The sequence below is a fragment of the Molothrus ater genome, chromosome 4, assembly GCF_012460135.2.
Source record: "Molothrus ater isolate BHLD 08-10-18 breed brown headed cowbird chromosome 4, BPBGC_Mater_1.1, whole genome shotgun sequence".
Classification (NCBI taxonomy): domain Eukaryota; kingdom Metazoa; phylum Chordata; class Aves; order Passeriformes; family Icteridae; genus Molothrus; species Molothrus ater.
In genome coordinates this window covers 15,469,447-15,491,445 of record NC_050481.2, presented here as the reverse complement: position 1 = coordinate 15,491,445, position 21,999 = coordinate 15,469,447, and the positions used below count along the sequence as shown (strand labels likewise).

General features: G+C 41.1%; 1 protein-coding gene across 2 annotated transcripts in view; it reads right to left on the bottom strand.

Moving 5' to 3' along the window:
• Positions 1 to 21,999, bottom strand: part of ZNF827 (zinc finger protein 827) — a 98,743-nt gene that overhangs the window by 31,975 nt on the left and 44,769 nt on the right. For both annotated transcript variants that reach the window (XM_036382263.2, XM_054514669.1), the window contains exons 5-7: positions 15,461 to 15,694; positions 3,975 to 4,199; positions 3,222 to 3,279 (exon numbers count right to left, since the gene is read on the bottom strand). In XM_036382263.2, coding sequence (XP_036238156.1) covers positions 3,222 to 3,279; positions 3,975 to 4,199; positions 15,461 to 15,694 — 517 coding nt within the window. The remainder of the gene's footprint in view (positions 1 to 3,221; positions 3,280 to 3,974; positions 4,200 to 15,460; positions 15,695 to 21,999) is intronic.

The following is a 21,999-nucleotide window of genomic DNA, read 5'->3' as shown; positions in this document are numbered from 1 at the left end:
TCCTATTAAGTTTTTTGGACACTATTCATTTTGTGCTGTTCCATATTTGACAGTTAATGGGATATTTTGGTATTTTTACAGAAGTCTGAACATCCATAAGCAGTCAGCGTTAGGCTGTGCTGAAGGGGAAGGCGTGAAGTTGCCCCAAACCCAAACAGTTTGGTGAATGCCAATATCTGAACAATGCAGGATACTCCAGAAAACAAGTGACCAGGATAAACTAAAACAGCTCCAACACACATGTGCAAAACTTAACTTCTTCCAAGACTCACACTCCCACTCAGGGGTGACATAATACAAAACAGACTGACACTGTATAAAAATACACCGTGATTTATTGCAACATTCCTCTCACTGGTTTAATAATGATCTGAAAGAAAAACAGCAATAAAAAATGTTTTATTACTATTGTAACTCTTCAAAATCTTGTAATCCACTCAGGTTTCCATGTTGGCCTTCCTGCTTGTGTCTTAGATTCAGTCACTGGGACACTGCTCACTGCTGCTTCTAAGCAAAACAGATGGTGCAGGGTTTATCTATTTCAGGTTAGGCCATAGATCATGAGCAGGTGCTGTTGAAGGCCACATCATGTCATATCCCAAGGATTTCCCTCTCCTCCACTGACCTCTGGTGAATTACAGAACCATCCTTGGATACCTCTTCTCTGCCTTCCTCTAGAAGGGCAGCAGTCTCTTCAGAAGAGGCCCTATTACTATTTCTATCTCAGCAGATCTGTCCTCTGATTCCCAGTGCAAAGTGTGAAGGGAGGGGCTCCTGCTTCTTAGCAAGAAACGACACATTGTCCTCAATCACTGTGCAATTCCTTTCTGATGAAGGATAAGCTTTAGGATATTTTTTATTTTTCCTCTGGCTGCACTTTTCCAGTTTCATGGCTACACAGTTCTCTAGATGAAAGAAACTTATCTTGGCATCTTAGGCTGGCATACTCACTTCCAGATCACTTGCTTCTCCACTTTCTGTCTTCTCATCACAGATGGCAGGCTCTACCATCTCATTCAGCCACTGAACTGTGAGGAATCCTTGCCAGTTCTGGCTGCTTAAGCAAAGTCATATGGAAGTATATGCTGGCAAAGTCCAGGAATACTCACAGGAGGAACAGCAACAGATAGGGGACAGTTAGAAATGCTAATAAGGAATAAGGCAGCAAAAAGTGCTTGTGTACCCATCTTGCTGGGGTTTGCTGATTTAAGCCTCAGCAGTGACACAGCTAAATCTTTGTGCTTCCCAGCTACTCACAGGTGGACAACACTGACCCCACCTTGGCTCTCTGCAGCTGTCAGCACATTTCACACAGCAATTGTGATCCAAATGCCTTTCTGTCATTACTCCAGATGTGGGTTGGTGAGCCAAACTGCAACACCACATGTTTTCTTAATGCAGTCCAAGTGCCTCTATCCTCCACTGGCTGCTCCATCACATTCTATTTTTGAGAAGGCGTCATACCCTCACCAGTAAAGGCTTCCAGCTGTTTATTTGGTTTGGGGTGGGTTGGTTTTTTTTTTTTTTTTGGCAAGGTCTTTCAAGTCAATCTGTTTGAACTCACAGGATTTAGTCGACTGACTCACTTCCCCTCTTTAAGAAGCTCTCCTCATTCATGTCTTCTTCTGCTGATAAATAGGCAAGATAAGAAAAGCACCCAAAGAAACTGAACCAGGCACTCAGCATTTCATGCCCTGATGGGTAGCAGCCACTGTAAGGACGTCTCAGTAAAGCTCAACACAAGTTTGACAACAGCCAACTGTGCTATCCTCTTAAAAGTTGGCAGCCAAAAGAAGGGCAAGTTATCTTTGAACTGTCCTCAACCTTTCCAATTGGGATTATCTTTGATAGATCCAAAAGTAGCTCTGGATTCTCACACCAGTCCTGCTGGTAACATCATGAGACACTGAAATCTATTTTCAACTATTTGTCAGCCCGTCCCTGCAGTGCACCCTGGATGGTTAATGAGTAGTTGGACAATATGTGCATTTCTCTTTGTTGGTGTCTCAGGCTTCTGCTTTTTAAGCAGCACAGAAAGGCTGAGCAGGCTGCATATCTGACAAATTCCCACACTAGCAAATATGGGAAGCATTTGCTGTAACCAGAAGCCAAAAGCTCAATTGAATTATCTTTCAACTTGTAACATCAAAAAGTCCCTAATGTACATTTACTGAGCTGGTCAGTTTATTAAAAACAAGTTATTTATTGCAGCTACCATGAATGAATTGTTTAGGCCTAGAAATTTAAGTACAGTGTATTTCAGAGACCTTTTCTTTGCAACTGAAATGCTTTTCCATTCAGTCTGGGCAAAGTTGTTATAAGTTAGCACTGAGAACTTCTGTAAAGGGGCTGCAGAGGCAAGAAGCTCTTACTCTATCTTTGAATGAACTCTTCATCACTTCAGTGTGCTCAGTCTCCAACTCATCCACAACAATTAGGGAGCTTTCAGGTAAGAAATATATCCTTGTCAATTCCTGCCTACTCCTTCTACCCTACCAAGGGCTCCTAAGTCTTTACCAATTGCAGATACCACTTACTGCACAAGGTTTTTAAATCTTCCCATAGGGACAGTCACCTTGCTGCTCATGGACACATAAACACCTTGTGGGCTTGTTCCCAGCCACAGTGCTGTAAACTGCACATTTCTTTAACAGCACAGGCCACAATAGGATCGTGTACTTAACTCCTGATTAATTTAAATTATTGTAATAATGTAACTGTAATCTTTAACACATCTTGTTAGCACTGTCTTACAGTCTAACTTTTAAAAATTCATCTCTAGGATGTATTGAGATTACAGAAATACTAAATTGAAATTTTTCTAAAGAAATCTAGCTAGACATAAAACAATCACAATCACCTCTTCTTACATTGGTCCATGTCTTAAAATCCAGTTGCCAGCCTGGTCTTCCCTCCAAGCACTGCATATACCATGCAGTTTCTTGTAAGTTTCGGTTTTTGTTGAAAAAAATAGAATAAATAATTCTTAAAATGATGTGTTGGTCAGAGGAGAACAGACAAAAGCCCCCGGGCCTTTTTGACTTATGAACCCTAAGCAATCAGATCTATAATTGTAGCTTTTCAGATATGGGCTCCATTACTCATGGAAATATCTTACATTTGTACTATCAGGTCACATTTGCAGGAGACAGGTTTGAGTTCACAAGGCAAAAGGAGGCAATGCTGTTTACAGTGCAGCTGTAACCATGGGCTGTACTCACCTGGCTGTAGTTCTGATGGTGTTATCTTTATTGTGGTTGTGCTCTTTGCTCACCTTTTCTGCAGAGGAACACACATGAGTTTTGTGATTAGGGTATGCCATATGTTCTCTATCAAATTTTATTCAGCAGAACTATTTTAATGCTTTCAGGTAACAGCAAAACCCAGGGTAATTTAGGGTAAATGGTTCCAGCATTATTAGAGAATGGGCATGACTTTATTTAAATTAACACCCAACAAGTTTTTTCAGCTCCACATGTCAGTGTTAGAACTCCATGCAGAGTGTGCAATGCAAGTGTTCATTGAACACAGTGCTGGTCCCACTGCCTTTGTGTGACAGGTGAGGTTCACCTTCTTTGCCAAGGGAAGTGGGCAGTGCAGCCCCAGGAGTGCTGCATCCTGCAGCCATGGCCACTTAGGCCAGGAACTGCCATCTGCAGATTCCCCTCTACAGGGATCAAAGCAGTCATCACAAATTATTTAATTAGCTTTCAAAAATACAGGAGCTGAACTCTGGCTTTTCAACTCAGCTGAAATACTGTGAGCCTGACCTGGCTGCCACAGTGCTTTAAAGCATATGCAGACTATGGGGGGCATTTGGCAAGGCCTCTGTGTTTCAAGTGTGAGAGTTGGAAGGTTCCTATTAGCTTTCAGCCCCGGTGATCTCACAGTTTCATAGAACTTTGGGGTCACACAAAAAAAAATCTGATTTTGCTCTTTAACTCCAGCTATGGAGCAGTTTGCACTAGATTTACCTGATAGCTGGAAGAGCAGCTCAGATGCCATCTTCACTGATATGTCCTGGCTGAAGAGGTTTCTCTCTGGCAGCACACGGCCCTCGGGTGCCTTCTGGTCGCGCCCCAGCAAAGCGCTGTAGCCAACGCTCTGCCCGGGTGACACCGAAGCCCGCGAGTCCTGGATGTCAACTTCCATCGGTTCTTCCTTTATCTTCACCATCTGGGCTTCCTTGAAACTCTCAGCTGCAAATATGTATTCAAAAAAAAAAAAAAAAGGAAAGAAAAAAGAATAAACAACCGCCATAATTATTTAATTAGGCTGTAATTTTTCAGAGTGCTCAAAGCAGAAATCACAATTACCGAGTTATAATTTGTGCACCGCATCCCTGCAAATGGGAAGGGAAGCAAGCAGCTGACAGCCTCAGTATTCTTCTGGCTGTTATAAATAGAAGCAAGCTCTTGAAAATAATTTTTCAAACTAGAAAGCAGAAAAGAGTTGCGTATTTGCAAATACGAGAGTTACATGACTTTCTATGAATACTGTGTGCGTGATGACACACTAGTTAGTGAAGCTTTGTTTCTATTTATTAAATGAAGTTGCAGCTCCACCCCAGCTCTCCTGAGGTTGGCACTGAAGGCCTCTTACAAACTCCAAATTACTCTGTTTCAACAGAAGTACCAGCAGCAACAGTCAGAAGTACCAGTATGGGGATAGGGGCAGAGGAGGGAACCTCATCTCTCCTCTCTCTTTCTCTTCTATGGAAAATTCCAGAAAACCATGTGAAGAACCTGTTCATTACACCTGCACAAGCTTTCTAGACAACAGGAATATTCTGAGGCTCATGCTTTTCTCAAGGCTGACAGATATTCCCTCATGCCTTACAAGGTCCATTAACTTTAGTGAACAGTTTTCTCAAGTCCATATCATCCCCTCCTTGCCTTCCTCTCCAGTGTCCCAGGTCTAGCAAACAAAACCATAGTCTAGAAGCCAATTTCTAGAAACTCCAGAGACAGCATAAAAAAGGCAATATGTCTGGAGAACCAAGAACATAAATAAATGCATGAACAGAGTTAAATACCAGAAGGAACATCCCGATAAGGAATCATTCCAACAAAATTCAAAATTGTTGTTCTGGTTTTCCTGTCCTCTCTAACTCACACGTGACTGTGTCAGCTTCACAGATTTTATTCCAAGTGTGAAAGATTCAGGCCTTTCATTTTCAATTACCCAATATTCCAATGGATCTCAGAGGCACCAAAACATGGTTTGGTTATCGCCAAAAATGTTTTCAGCTTCCTCAGCTGGTTGGTGTCATGTTGTCACCTCCAGCAAAAGATGGACAGAACCCCTTTATCATGAATGCATCAGCATTCTACCTAAAATTAAACGAACATGTGTCACCAAGTCCTTTTACACTACTAGGTTTTGCCTCTCTCCACATTCATGGAGTAGAGAAAAAGTGGCTTTACTTCCTACAGCTCTTAAAAAAAAAAAAAAATCGAAACCAGGAGATAAACGCCACTTGGATATGTTCCAGGAACAATTTACATGAAGTGCTTTCAATCTCTTCTTGTAACATTTCTTGACCTTTAAAAGACACATCTAAATATTGATAAAAATCTTTACCCTCTACTATCCACAGATACATCTCAGACTTCAGAAATTTTTATAGTGAATTCTCAGCTGAAGACCAGTTAGAAATATCATAATGCCTTTTTTTTTGCCCTGTTAAGAAGATTTTTCTCTTTCTAAAATTTTGTTTAAAGCTTCTATTACTCTCTTATTATAAAACCACAGACCCTGCATCTGTGATAAAAAGTGTAAAAATAGCATGCTGTGCATTGAAAGTGAGCACAGAGCAGCAAAAGAACGCATCAGGTAACAGTGTCAATCAAGAGCTCAGGTAACTCCACAAACAAATGAGTTCTTCAGATGTCTGACAGACTGAGCTCTGCACCCAGCTGCCAAATTTAGGTGCAGAGTCAAGCTGACCTTTGCTGCCCTCTCTGCTTTTAAAATATTCTTTCTATTTCTGTTCCTGCTCCACACAGTTTAATTCCCTGTCCTGCAAGCGCTTTTGTATCAGACAAACTGACAGGACCCCAACTAAGGCAAGAGTCAAGCAATACCAGTGACCTTCTCTCCCTCACCATCAGCGAGCACTGCAATTGCCTTAACTACATCTACATATTTGATCATTTCCTTTGACCTTTATCTTTCCAGCTGCACCCTTTTGATCTGACAGAATGTCCCTGCCAAATGTGAATTCTGTCATACTCTAAATCCCCAAAGCAAACACACAAAGAGAAGACTGAAGGAGGGTTTCTGATAATTTTACAAGAGCTAATGAAAGGGAAACACAGTCAGTCTGTCCCACAAGAAGCAATCATAGGCATAAAACCCTGCTGTGCTAGATCTTGTGCTGGCAAAATACTGTAATTAAGGTTATGCCCATACCTGTCTCACCATATAGGCAGTCCAACTCCAGCTTCTTGAAGATTATTTTCCCTTCTGTGCTGTTCATTGTGGAGTAAGGTGATAGCCCTTATTTCTTTACATAGGTATCTCACATGGTTATAGCACAGCTAAAGTTTTTCAAGTCAAGTACAGGCACACAAAAAGGTCTCTTGCTTTAAATAACAAAATCATTTTATCTTTGACTTTTATAGGAGACCTAGTAGGTGAGCTGGTTAAATAACCTGCTATGTATCAGAATATGAAGTTAGTATATAAGAGTCAGGTTTTATTCTTCAGGTCAGATTTCTATAATAGTACAGCAAAATCTGTGGGCTAAAGAGACTCAAACAACTCAGAAGTATCCAGACCATGATCTCCAAAACACAGTCTGCTATTCATTCAAAACTAACCTGGGTGAAGCTCAGAATAACAGCACAGCAGTGCTGAGACACTTCATAGGGCAAAAGATGAACTAAATCACCCAATATGTCTTTTTCTGCTATTAACTGTGTGACACAGAAACACCTTAACAAAATGAGAGGAAACTATTTTATACATGGATGTACTTTATCAAGCCACAGAGATGCTGTTTCTTTACAGAGCAGTGCAACTTTTAATCATCTTATCTACGAAAGCTTTAATGAACGTCATCCTATTCACATTGAGTGAGCCATTTTTCCACATCAGATATGAAAAATAGAGCACTGGACAGGCTTGTTCCAGGAGGAAGCAATTTCTTCCACAGTTTTCAGGTTCCACAGATGTAAGGAAACACAAAGTAGTGATACTTGCTAAAAACCTCTCCAAACCTAGAACAGCAGAAACGTAGAACAATACTTGTGCTGAGTAAGGCCCAAAAACCCTAAAAGCTCACGGTAAAACATTTATACCTGAAAGGCTGACAGTGTCACCTCTATAAGGTGCAGCAGTAAGAGCAGTTCTGGAATTTAGTCTCAGACAACACCACTCTACAGCCTAGAACAGAGTCTGGCAAGTTCTACAAAGACCTTACTCAATCTCTCTGAAAGTTGGGGCTATCACAATCCAGCTCCAATTGAGCACAGGTCAGCAAAGTGCCCTTGTAGCACCCAAGGCCAGCCCTATTTCGGGCCCCATTATCAGATGTGCAGCCATCAGGGAGAGGGAGGGGATTCTTACCCTCTGTTCTGCACTTAGAGGCTGCATTTAGGGTTTTGGTGCCCTATTTGGGGCTCCCCCAGTACAAAACAGACACTGACATCCCCAGGGCATGTTCAGTGGAAGGCAACCAAGGTTGTCAGAGGGCTGCTGCAAGACAGAAGAGGAGATCAGCTGTGAGAACTGGGTTTGTTCAGCCTCAAGAAAACAACACTAAGGGGACACTTTATTGCTGTCAACAGCTCTCTAAGGAATAAAGGGAAGGTGCAGAGAAGCTCAAGTCAGACTTCTCTCATAAATGCACAGCGATTGTATGAGTCAACAGACAAGACAGAACATGGGGAATTCTGTTTATAGATACAGGAAAAAGAATTCCCATCAGGATGGGGAAATGCTGACACACATTGCTGAGAGAAGTTGGGTTCTCCCTCCCTGAACACATTCTAAACTTGGTAAGACCCTCAGCAGCCTGCCTGGCTTGACCTGCTCTGAGCAGAGGTCTGAAATAGATGACCCTGGAGGTGTCCTCCAAACAAAATTATTTCCTGAACCTTCAGCACTAGGCCAGCTGCAGGTTCATCCTGCAGAACTTTCAAAAGGAAGATTGTTCTAATGCACCACTAGAAACTTTTCTTAATGTCCACTCTGAACTTCCCAAACTGCAGCTGGCAGCTGTTACCCCTTCTTTTACCATCTGCCAGGAGGGAGAAAAGTTTAATTCCACCTCTTTTCCAAGTTTCCTTCAAGTAGGTGCAGGCTGCAATTAGATTGGTCTTTAGTTCTCCTGTGCCAGACTGAACAGGCTCAGCTCCCCCAACACCTCCCAGCACAGGGAAGCCATGACCTGATGGACCTCATCAGAAGGTTGGAACAGTTTCCCTGTGGAGACAGGCAGAGAGAGCTGGGCTTGGTCAGCCGGGAGAAGGGAAAACTTCAGGGAGACCTTACAGCAGCCCTTCAGTACTTAAAGCAGGCTGAGTTCAGACTGTTTAGCCTATTGTGACATAAGAGACAGTGGTTTTAACCAAAAAGAAGGTAGATTCAGACTATATATAAAGGAAGGATTTTTTACAATATGAGTGTTGAAACATGGGAACAGGTTGCCCAGAGAGGTGGTAAATGGCCCATTCCTGGAAACGTTCAAGGTCAGGTAGGACGGGCTCTGAGCAACCTGATTTTGATGAAGATGTCCCTGCTTGTTGCTGAGGGGTTGGACTGGATGACCTTTAAAGGTCCCTTCCATCCCAGACCATTCTGTGATTCCATGCAGCACTCACATGCTCAGCATGGGACACTGAACCCTTCCTAATGCAGCACACTTCTTTTCCCATTATTTGAGAGAGAAGTCAAAAATAAGGGATAGATTTCATAAAGAACACAAGTCATGCAGTAAATATTGCTTTGGCTGACAAAACAGCTGTCCAATAAAGTTGCATTGCCAAAATCAAATGAATACTTGTTAAATCACTCCTGTTTCTTCCCACCAATTTACTTAAAACTTCACCCTGTGACTAAAATTCGAAGTTGTTCGTATTTGCTGAAATGCCCATCAGCTTTACAAACCAACTTTATGAATCAACTTAGAGAAGAAAGCCTTCCCCATATGTCTCATAAATTGGACTCGTGTACCAGTCTCCACAATGAAGCAGACAGGGGTAAATAGTGGGTCAACTTGTACCAACTTCAAAAGCTTTCAGCACGGAGAATCAGGCATTTTGTTATGCTAATTGTTCTGATTTGCTAGAAATAAACATGCCCTAAAACAGCTTAAATAAAACCTCAGAGGTAGGGAACAGTTGGCAAGCCCTGAAGGTTCTGCTACAGAGACACAACAAGGAACATCTGACGTTCCCTAGGGCGCTGTGCTTGATGCTTTATTTTGCTAGTATTTTTTTCAAACTGCTGTTTTATATAAGACAATGTCAATGAATCAATGTAACAGGATCCTGCATTAAAAAAAAAAAATCATGAAATGGCTCATATTTATTAAAGTGGAACCTCTGAACTCCCATGTTACAGAATTTTGCAACTACAAGCTGCTTCACAGAAATGCGATCCAAGGAAAAAAAATGGAGCAAATTAAAGCCATAAACTAATTAGAGTTGTGATAGACATCTGCTGCTCCTTCCATTTAAATGGTAGGATGATGGTGGTACCTGCAAGACCCTACTTGAACAATCTGGTTAAAATAAAAACCAAAACGAGAAAAAGTCCCAACAAAACCCACTTGGCTAGTAGCAGGGTTTAATCTGGGAATGTGACTTGCTATGGTTTGCCACTCCCCTACCTCCCACAAAGAAAAAGTCTTATTTTGAACCATACACTTCTCCATTTACGTTCTGGGCTCCTACAGAAGCCCCAAGGAACAAAAGACTTCGCTGTATTTTCCCTTCTCTGCCCTCTGTTATTGAGGCTTTCCAAGCAAGGAAGAAAGCCTTGACAGCTCTCCTGAACCAATCCAGGAGCAGGGACTCTCACAAGGTACCAGCAACAGAGATCTCCAGAGACAGCAGCCTAACTCCACATGGGCACTTCCCAGAGCAATCCACAATGTTGTGGAAAAGAAATATGCAGCAAGATTAATCTGGCCTTCACCTTATGCTAGAATTGTACTATTGTTATCTTCTCCTTGTTTAACTCTTTTTAAAGAGTTGCTCTAATCTATGTGATTGCAATTAAATGTATGATACAGTGTCAAAAAATTAATGACAAGGCATGAAATACAAAATTACCATACACATTTTTTAGTGGATATAGGCTTAATAAAAAAAAACACCCAAAAACCCCATCACACCCCTCCCCTATAATAACCAGTTGTTCCAAAAGAGGAAGTATCATATAATTAGCTGTAATAAATGGAGATGATCAGGAATGCTTTTGGACTCAGTTGTAGGCAGCACCTCACTTTGGGTGCTGAGGTCATGAAGTAAGTCTGCACTAATTGCATGTGCTGATAACCCAAAATTAAGACACTTTGCTGGTACTGGTGTATTACAAGAAAACACTGTGTGACCTGAGGGTTGAAGAACAGAAAATCCAAAAGAAACCAAAGGGTACAAATGTTATGCACTTGCTTGGGCTAACAAGGAGATGTGCAATACATGGGGAACTGACTCACAGAAAAAAGAGGGGAGGAAAACAACCTGAGTTACATGCGAAATGAACACAGTTCAAAAATAGGATACTGAAATAAAGGTAAATGTGATTCAGACAACATTTCTGGGAAAGACAAGGACATACTAATGTCCCTGGGCAAAACATTACTTAAAAAGTGCTACAGCCTGGGATAGATTTTATACTCTTCCACCTATACACTCATTTCTGGACAAGAAGACAAAACATTGTATGCTTCTAAAAGCTAATACATGCCCCAAACATATCAGCAGCATGACTATTTCAGCAGAAAATGAGTTTTTCAGCTCTAACAATGGCATGTAAATGCAAATATTTATTTTTAATTTCAGTCTCCTCTGAAATGTACTTTTCAATTTACAAGACTGAGTGTATAAAACTGACCAGGAATCATTGAGGGTGCCACTTAATTAAATTAGCTTTTCCATGAAAGAGAACTGATAAAAATGTAAAAAACAGGTGTATTTGAAACACTTTACTCCCATTTCTTCTAACTGATTCTGTACAATATTTTATGGGAATTTAAAACTTTGCAGGGATGGCACCCCACTCCACTATCTCCTCAAACCTGTTTGCTTACCACTGGACCTAGTCTCAGTTAAGACTCAGCAATGGAGAGAATTCCCAGCTCACCTTTGTGCACTCATACATATCACAATGGTAATTTTATTTTCTTCTGTAGAATGGAGGTTGAAAATCTGCTCAAACTTTGCCTGTTAACTTCCAAACACCATTTTTTTCAAATGGGTGTTTGATTTATTCTGAAATAGCAGCTTGATTATTAGGAAGCTTTGTCCTGGCTGTTTGGGTGGAAGCGGGTTCTGCCCAGACGTGCCCAAGAGACATGAGCCCTCTGAGCCTGGATAATCCTTTGGAAGAGGTGTGAGTAGGAATCAAGTCTGTGAACTGTGGGGTAGGAGACCTGAATCCCAGGGGAACATGGAAGAGAAAGAACTGGTATAAAAGGTCAAATTCCACCACAGTAATGTGTGGGGCAAGGGCTTGATCCCAAACTCTGGTCATGTTGCTAGAAGCAAGTGTCCAGAGAGCCCTTCAGCTTGAAAGAGAGTCTTGTCTTGTAGAACTAAAATAGCTGTGTGCGATTTTCTCTTCTTTCTTTCCACCTGCTTCTACAATGACAGCTAACAAATGTTCTGTTAATGTACTAGTACAGGAAAAGATGTTGATTCTTCTAACTTTTCCTAGCTCTAGAGTAATTTCTGAGTAGCTGAGAAATGGGGGCTGACAAAGGCCTGGTGATTTGGAGTAAACCTACCCTACAGTATGCACCAGACCAAACCAGGCTCCAGAGATGGCAGGGCCTTCCACTACCCTGTACAGCTAAGAGCTGCCAACACAGCACCTCTGTGTGGGAAAAGAGATTTCCCAGTGAAAAATAGAAACCAGTTTATCCCTTGCATGGAAGGAAATAGCAAGGTCTATGCCCAAATCCCAGTTGGCTCCCACCCATGAGGCTGAAACAATCAGCAGTACTCTTGCTCAGAGGATAACAGCAGCATGTATGTTCAGGAATGCAGGAAGCACAACACTGTTATGTTGGAAATTCCTTCCTGAATTTGTATGTGATGCAGGTTGTGGTAATTAGTATTACACAGAAGAAAGGGAAAAGAACAAAGCAAGAATACAATCCATTCAGTCCTTACGAAACATAGAGAGAATCTGAAGGGACTTGACTTAAACCCAATTATAAAATATATCAAATCTAACAAGGGCACTTGACTGAGGATTTCCCACAGAGAGTAAAACATCAAGACAGACTTGTTCCGTTTTTTTTCTTTCCAGTACCATGAAAAAGGAGGAAGTTTGTTCTTGTTCTCCTTTTAATCTCAAGACGTGGCTCAGGAAGAAACGTGGATGCCTCCTCCTTAGAAATGTTCAAGGCCACATTGGATGAGCAATACCTTCTAGTGGAAGATGTTCCTGCCCATGGCAGGAGGGTTGGAACCAGATGATTGTTCTCTACAGCTCCCTGAAAGGAGGCTGTAGCTTGGGAAGTCTCTTCTCCCAGGCAGCTGGCAACAAGACAAGAGGAAATGGCCTCAAGTTGCACCAGGGGAGGTTCAGGCTGGACATCAGGCATAATTGTTTCACAGAAGGGGTTGCCAAGCATTGGAACAAGCTGCCCAGGGAGATGGTGAAGCCATCCCTGGAGGTGTTCAGGAAATGACTGGATGTGGCACTCAGTGGTGTGACCCAGGACAAGGTGGTGATCAGTCAGCGGTTGGAGTGAATGACCTGGGTGGTCTTTTCCAGCCTAAATGATTTTGTCATCTTTAAGGTCCCTTGATGCCTTGAGAGCAGAGTCTAGACAGTGTTAAAGGAATAAAGCAAGTATTTATTGAAAGGCCTTCAAAGGATACACCTTGGGCAGCACAAGAGCCTGGCTGAGGCTACACTCAAGATGGACGACAGGTCACATCTTTTCATGCTTTTGTAAGTTTTGGTCCATTTACGTATTGGGGTTAACTGTTCAAACACAGCTTCAGGTTATGAAGTCCCATCCTCCCAGATTGCTCTCCTCAATTTGTTGCTGTTTGTACTTTTTGGGTGCAAGACAGCAGCACTTTGGCTGCACTGAAGCTGCAATGTACCCTTGGTTGTCAGGCTGGGAAAGGATTGTTTTGTCAAACTAAACTGTGAGTAGAACTTACTAACACCTTATATGAAGTTCAGAGTCATATACGAAGGCAGTACAGAATCTGGATAATATGAAAGCTAAAACTTAAGGCATCACCTTCTATGATTCTATGAAGTGGCTTAATTAAGTAACTTCTAAGTTACCAAAACCAGGCTGCAAAATTGCTTACAGTAGGCTGTGAAGTCAACAGTGATATGGGAGTATTCTACCACATAAGGTAAAGATTCAAAAAAACCCAAAATAAACCACTAAAGAGGCTAATCATCTTAAGATTTTCCTCTTGTTGTCCCACATTAAACTGTATCTCAGTGTTTTCCTCTCCAGTTTCTGCCTTAGATGGTAATTCAGGGAAGTGCAGGTTGAAAACTGTCTGTGACAAACTGGGTGTAACCCCACCACCCCCTGGCTGATGCAGGAACAGCGACAGCAGCAACATCGACTCCATAAATCCCAGTCACTCTTCACATCCTAATCTATGCATTAGCCAAAAAGACCACTGTCAGCAAAAACTGCTCAGTCCCTAAGAGCTTGTAAGAGAAATGCTAGACTGCTGTATTTCTTTCTTTCTTGTGTTGGGATCTCCCTTTAAAGCCTTGGAGATCCCAACACAAGCTGAAGACTTGACCAATATTTAATACACACTGGATTTCTCTCAAATACAGGTATTTAAGGGACAAATATTCTAACATAACAGGCAGCAATAGAACTATTTAAACACAGTCTGCCAGTGCTGAACTCCAGACTGACAATCCAAAACCCTCGTGTCTCTGAAGTACTTCACAAAACATTAAATTACAGAGCTCTTTCTTTATAAAAACAGTTACATGAATTTATATGCACCAAGAAAAATAGTCACAGCTTAGCATTCATTAGGCTGCAAAATTTTGTTACCAAAACACCTCACTCAAACCAGTTACCAGCAGCAACTGTGAATTACACCAATAACCAAGTGTTTTATATTTGGGAGTCTGAGGAAAAAAAATCTGGAAATTGGTGCTCTGGTCGGCTTTTGTACTTGGGAAACATTTTTGCACCATTAACATGGAAGGCTTGATTCAAATTCTTCTGCAAATTAGAATGTGAAGGTATGAACAGAAGTGAATTAATTACATGTTTTATGGGGGAGATCCTAGTCAGCTCAAGTCTTTCAGATACAAGTTTGAGCTCAAATTCACAGCTGACAGGGTCCAATCAAGACAACCGATTTCAAGTAGGTTTGACAGGGATCTCAGAAGTTACTAAACTTGTAAGCATTCCCACCAGCCCTTGTTGCATGACTTTGGCACAATTAAAAAAATAAGTCTTATTCAGCTTTGGAGAAGACTTAAAATCTATCAGATCCAGTTCAGACGCAGAAGCACAAAACCCAGCCTGCCAGACTGACTTTAATGTCTTGGTCCTAAAAATTGGTCTGTTAGAAGTTCAAAGCCCTTTCATCATTAACCTGATCCCGGTGGAAGAATTCAACCCTTTTACCTTCTCTTAAACCTTGATTCTGAAAGGTAGACAAATAATAATTAGCAGAACATACATTTTATTTGACTCCCTCCAGCTTAAACACTGCCTATGTGTGTACACTGCCTACTTGTCTGGCAGGAGAACCTATCACTGAGGCAGTTCAAGTGTTCTTGCTAAATGCAAAAAGCTGGCTCAGTTTACACAATTTTTTTACAGTGTATCTTGTATAATTTTGAGTACAATGTATTGCCAGAAAAAAAGAAAAGCTTTAAAAGTAATATTCTATAAAGCTATGTCAGGTACAGTAAAGTACAGAAATGTTCTTATGATGTTAATGAAGAGACACCTGTGAATAAATTGGTATTAACATGGTTTTGTACATTTAAAAAATTATAGCATCTAAAAGCTTTAAGGCATCATTTCTTTTTACTTATTCCAGAGTCATTAATTTGAAAATGAGAGCAGAGATAATTAGATAGTGTGGCTACAGACCAAACTGAGATATTTCACATATATGACACTTTGTAGACAGGCCTTTTCAATTGTTCCTTGGCTTGCTATAAGCTGCTACCTTGCTTCTTGCAAGGTAACCTTGCTAGCATACACACACACAAAAAAAAAATAAATTAAAAATTCAGTATTATTAAATGAAATATCTACCTGAGAGCTTCATGAGGAGCTCAGATGCTGCCTTGACTGACATGTCCTGCCTCATCACATTTGCCTGTGCTTCTTGTGGCTTGAGTTTCTCTTCAGGGACATTTGGAGCTGAGGCTTCAGACTCTTGGCTGAACACGTAGCTGGGCTGAGACACAGCTGAACTTCCAGCTTCTTCATCCTTAGGCTCCTCTTTCACTTTAAAATTAGGAGTCAAGGGCTCTTTTTGATTTGCAGCTGTTAAGAGAAGGAAAGAAGTGAGACTTAGTGCAATACATAATCCTGGAACAGCTAGTAACATGGAAAAACCATAACCTGAGAAATGCTAGAGGCAGGTACAGGCAGCAGACACATCCAACTGTGCTCAAAGATGCCTCAAGGGACAAACACACTTCTGCACCTTTTCTACAAAGGGGCAGTTTTGAAACACAACAACTGCATGTACCAAAGCTCAGAAGAACATTCTCTCACTTGTTTCCCCCTACTCCTCCTAAAAGCTCCTCCCTTGTCATTGGTTTGTAGGTTTTCTACAGGCTTGGTGGAAGTTTAAAACATTTCACCTAAGGGAAAATTTGGCAAAGCCCATGGGTATGACATACTAAGGTTCTAATGCATGGAGGAGAGGCAAGATATGAAGAGTAGGAAGATAGAACATATAAGAGGGGAGTAAAAGGGAAAAGATAGCGAATTCTTAGGTCCTAAAAGTTGCTGTATTAAGAAGAGAACTAAGGGATTGTCAGAAGAGAGGTCTGCACTGTTCCAAGCTCTAAATCCATAAAAAAAAGTAAGTTTAAAATATTCCTTTTGAATACTCCTCCTAAGCAGCTGTACAGCCTCAGAGGAGGGTAAGGAGACTTTGGGGAGCTCCTTAAGATCTACACACTGAGCAATGCTTGGAGGGCCTTTCTGATACCTCTTGACAGCAGCAGAACCTCTGCACAGTGTTTGGTCAAAAGGATAAAACCAGAACAGCTCTTAGACAATACTTCCATGCCCAGCCAACAGAAATTCATGGGCAGAGGCATGACAAGCAGAAGCAAAAGAAGTTACATTATTCTTCAAGTAAATCTTCGAATATTTTTTTTAAATTTAACTATGAAGAGATAGTTCTCTCCCTGTCTCTTCGTGACCTTTTCTTGGCCAAAATGTCACTTTAAATTCCTAGTAACACACAGCAGATGATTTGTTGAGTGCCTTTAACTTTAGCAAGTTTACATTTTTCCCACTGCTCTAAACTTCTGTCTCCACAAACACAAAAGACAAAATCTGGCAACATTCACCTACTTAAACCCTTGGTCTACTTTCTCCTCCAATTCAGCTTCTTACCTACTCTCAGTTTCCTCACTTTTTTGTCTTATTTCCTCAGACACTCTCCTTCTCAGCAACTCCCCCAAAACTCCTAGAGAACCCAAATTCCTGCATCCTACCATGAAGTGCTCACCATCTCCCAGATACCTGAACTCTAAAATATGGGGTACAATTTGGCAATTGTACCCCATGTGATGAGCACTTCATCATTATCAGAATGAAACACTTACATTTGCTACTCTGAGCCTTTCATTTCCACACAGGTCAAATCTTTTATGTTTGTCTTTGGGGGTGTGCTAATGATTTTTAAAGCTACTGCATTACCCTGTAACACACCACATCTTTCCAATCTATATTTCAGAGTTGTTTGATTTTCCTCCTTGTTGCTGGGCAAGCCATTACCAAAGAACTGGATTAAGGCAATTGGTATAAAGAGTGCACACAAAAGCAATGTGCTCATACACATTAGTTCTAGTCACTTCAGGAATTACATTACCTTATATCTGGAATTTTTAACATACCCTATAGGAGCTTTTACCAGCATTAGGAATTGCTTTTGCATTTTTTATTTTTTAAAGAAGAGTAAAAGCAAAAATATGAAACATTAAAACATGCTTTAAACCATAAAAATACAAGTTAGAGCTCTCAAGCCAATCTTAACTTTACTAAAGTACTAACAAAAAAATTCCATCTATCTTCTTTATCCTGGCCTCAGTCTATTCTGGGGTTTGACCTGGGGTGATGAATGGTCACAAAAACAGAGACCCAAAACTTCTCTGCTGAATTACCTACTACTGTCCTTTGCTTTTAAAACATGCCACTCCAGCTGCTATGCTGATATGAAAAATACCTCACCAGGATCTGAGTGCAACTGAGAGTGAGCAGTCTGCCTCAACTTTCAGAGAACACTGGGGAAAGAAAAGGTCTTTTGAATTTATTAATTTCAAAAAGGTCCTAATTCAAATTTGTCCCAGAAAATAAAGGAAGCATGAGTCTGAGTGAAGAGGTAAAGATGACCCACTGAGAACAACCATTAACCTGTGGACCCAGCCTTGTCTCTGCCATCAACCAGGACAGAAAATGAGCCAGGCAGAGCAAGCACTACAGGCTGGGTGAGCCTACTCTTCCACCACTTAAAATAGAGGTGATATTAAACTTGCATAGGTCAGCGTAAGTTTGCAACCATATGCCATGGCAAAAACATCCATAAACAAACAGAATGGAACAGAATTCAGATAGTATCACAGACTTAAGCAAGGTACTGATTACAAGAGTTAAGTGCTATAGTATGCAGTGACAGATGCTTATTGCATTACCTTACCACAAGAAAAAAGATCAAAAGGAATGCTTTTGGAAGTAATTAGCATTTTTTAAACCCTCTTATCACCAAGTCAAAAGTCAGCAGCCAATGTGACCCAGTCTAAGGGTGGGTGTAAGGTGGTGCCTCAATGCTCTTCATCCCAGGGTATCCTCAAACCCTACTAAGATGAAGACAAGTTCTAATAGCTCAGAGGACCAAAATTTCAAGGTAGATCATGCCAGAGTTTAAAGAGTTTAGTGATAGTCCAGTTCTTGGCCCTTCAATTCAGGAAGAACATTGAGGTGCTGGAGTGAGTCTAGAGAAGGGCAACAGAGCTGGTGAAGGGTCTGGAGCACAAGTTTTATGAGAAGTGGCTGAGGAAACTGGGGGTGTTTACCCTGGAGAAAAGAAGGCTTGGGGGCTACTATCACATCACAATTCCCTGAAAGGAGGCTGTAGCCATGTGGAGGTAAGACTCTTGTCCCAGAGAGCCAGTGACAGGATAAGAAGAAATAGCTCCAAGCTGCACCAAGGGAAGTTTAAGTTGGACGTCAGGAAGAATTTCTTCCAGAAAGGTTGGTGAGACATTGGAATGGGCTGCCCAGGGAGGTGGTGGAGTCACTTCCCTGGAGGTGTTTAAGGGAAGACTGGACATGGCACTCAGTGCTGTGGCCTGGCTGACAAGGGGGTGTTTGGTCATGCATTGGACTCGATGATCTCAGAGGTCTTTTCCAACCTGACTGATCCCATGAAGTGAAAGATCCAGAATGAATCAAGTCTCCCTCCTTTCCCCAGCACACCTTTCCCTTTCTGTCCCTACCCCACATGTGATCCCTCCTGCAGCGACAGCAGGTGCTGCTAGGAGCCACTGCCTCCTCACACTTCTGAGCCATCATCCAGGGTAACAATGATAAACAAAACCGTGTTGATAACAAATCTACCAGCACAGCATCAGACAAAATCTAAATGAGCTCTTCATGAGATATTAATACTCTGTGTGTTTACAATACTTCACCAATGAGAAAAATAAAACATAGTCAGGGTGCCCCAACCTGGAGGAAGCCCTGAAGGTGTGCCTTTGGCAGTATTACATGAAGGAAAAGAATCCCAGACTGTTGTTTTTACCCATGCCACTGATTCTGCCTACTCTACCTGCTTTGTTTTGGACAGAAGAGGGAATTAATAAATAAGGAAAGAAATAGAGTCCTATTTCTTTAATTAACTGGCAGCACATTCCTTGAACTGATGATGTGTTCTAAAAACCAAATATTTAAATTGTAGATAAATCACAAAAATAGAAGAGTTATTTGCCTCATTTTTCTTCCCCCAGAAAATAAAAACAAAATCAGAAAACTACTGGGTCAGTTTCAAGTCAATTGCTATAATTAATAGGGTTTTTACTCTTTCTTGAAATATACTAAAGCAGATTCTAATGTAAATGAAGCCTAAAACAGAAGGACAAATGAAAAAGGGCAGGTTGTCTCTATCATCAGATCCATACATAAAAGCTAGAGGGGGGGAAAAAATCCACAACAGAAAAAATACCCCCTAAACAATAAAAGTCCCCACCACTCTTGTCTCTGTCCCATCTTGAATCCACAACTATGGACAAAATTCCTAACACATGGGGAATAGCAGGCGTTATGCATCCACCAGTCATTTTAGGGAAAACAATAAACAGATGTAAGAAAAAAATATTGCAAGTAAGGGAAATAAAATTTTACTATGACCAGTTTTTAAAAATCCCATGACTGAGGAATCCTTAAAAAAAATTAGAACTAGACAAGAATTAAAAAGAATAAGTTGAATGTTATTAAAGTATATTTGAATGACAAAATTATTACTCTCCAGAAGGAAGAGTATCTTCTATCTACATACAAAAATAGATACACACACATATCCTAATTTGTATTTAATTTACATTCATTCTGAACAGCAGTGAGAACAGAATGAAGGATGTGTTGTCTGCACACTGAATAAAAAAACCCCAGCAATTTAATTTTGAAATACGCAACGAGGAAACAAAACAAACCCACAGAGCAAATGAAACCAACAGGCAGGAATCTCTCAAGCACAGTGGATAATGCTCCATTTGTTCTATTCCATATCCAGAAAAAACACAGATCAAAGAATATTCCAGACTGCTGATTTTTATCTTCCTGGCAACTGGAACCATTTGAGCCATTTGGCAAAAGTAGATGATGAAAGTTATAGCACTTTCCTGAAACTGCCAAATGCCACAAGAAAAGCTTTGGGCATCTGCCACTAATCTGAAACACTCTGGTAGAAGCTGCTAACTCCATCGGTCCACTTAAGAGGATTTCTAAATGCTCAAAATGTTTGTGACTGAAAGAGGAAAAATGGGCTGATTACTTCCAAGCCAAGCTCAGTGTTACAAGTCACAATCAGCAAGAAGCTGGTCACTGCTCCATCAGTCTGAGAGAAAACATGAAGAAAAAACCAAATCCACAACAAAAATTCTGCCACTAAAAAAGGCCATGAGAAACAGCATCCATAGAGTCTGGGTTGAAAGGAACTATGATGAAATTTCCATCCCAGACAGTAAGCTCTAAGCTGTGGTGGTTAAAATGAACCAAGAGCCTATGACAGATCAGTTCTGCTGTATTTGGAGGACACAGTCCCATGACAGTGGGCATCACATCACCCTGAAGGCAGCTGTGGTCAATAAAGGGTGTGACTTGAGTCATCTACTATTTTATTCTCAAGCAGTTGAAATGTCCAGGTAGGAATTACCGTTCTGCATGGAGACCATGGCTTATATTTGATAACATTCAAGAACTGGAAAGAGGCACAAACACTGCAGAAGCAGCCTCCAGTGAGCTAATTGCTTTGCAAGAAAAATCTATGGTTTTGGAACCTGTTGGAGAACCTCCAGACTAAAATCCAATTGGGCTGATAAATTATGTTCACCTGATTAAACACAGAGGCTGCATGCACAGTAAGTGGCCCAAAAGGTGAAATACTGTTCTTCTGGCAGGACATTCTAGCTGGTCTAGCATTTCCTTTCAGCGCCTCTTGCCCTGGAGTATTAATATGTCCCAGAGCACTTCATGCTACCTAACCCTCCTAGGAATTCTCAGTCAATTACACCTGAATTTTAAAGCTCTCTACTCTGCCCTAACTAACCCATGGAGCTTTAAGGGACAGAATGGGCATTACCAATGAAAAAGCTACTTGTGGCTCAAGAGTGCTCAGCATGACAATATTTCTTTTTATCAAAGCAGTGCAATGGCAGAATAGACAACCACAAATATGATGATGCCATGACTTGACACCCCTGAGCTTCAGGAGGTCACTCAAAATATGAGGTCTTCCAAACCATATTGGTTAAGTACCTTAAAAACTGCAAGCCTAGGTTAAGAAAGGCCAGCTAAGTAAACTGATCTTCTTTAAAGCTGCTCTGTGTTTACAAAGCTGGAGTAAAGCACAATGAGACATAGCAAAGGAGAATGACCAGTTCAGCTACTGCTCCCTCAAAATCTCCCAAGTTCTAGTCCAAGTGGAATGAAGGAATCAGGCAAATTGCTGAGGCAGGAGCAGAACCACATATCCCTCCTGACACCCCAAGATTCTGCTGCTCAACCAAAGTCCCACAGGGTAAACTAGGCTGTAGCATCTGCTATGAACATTTCCTCCTTTCCAGGTGAAAACCAAAACAGCAGCAGAACAGGTAAGATTGCAAGGACACTGGAAAAAAGAGAAGAAGCAGTGAAAAGAGCAAGAAGGAATTTATTGCTGATAAGAAAGAACTACTTGCAATATCGGAATGTCTTCTCTCTACAAAGGAGCAAATACAGGGGAGAGGAATATCACCAGACTGGCCTTTATATTTGTTTAACAAAACAAAAAACAAAACAAACAATCAGAGATGATTGAACTAACAGTGTTTTCAAATCCCATTTTGGATAGATGA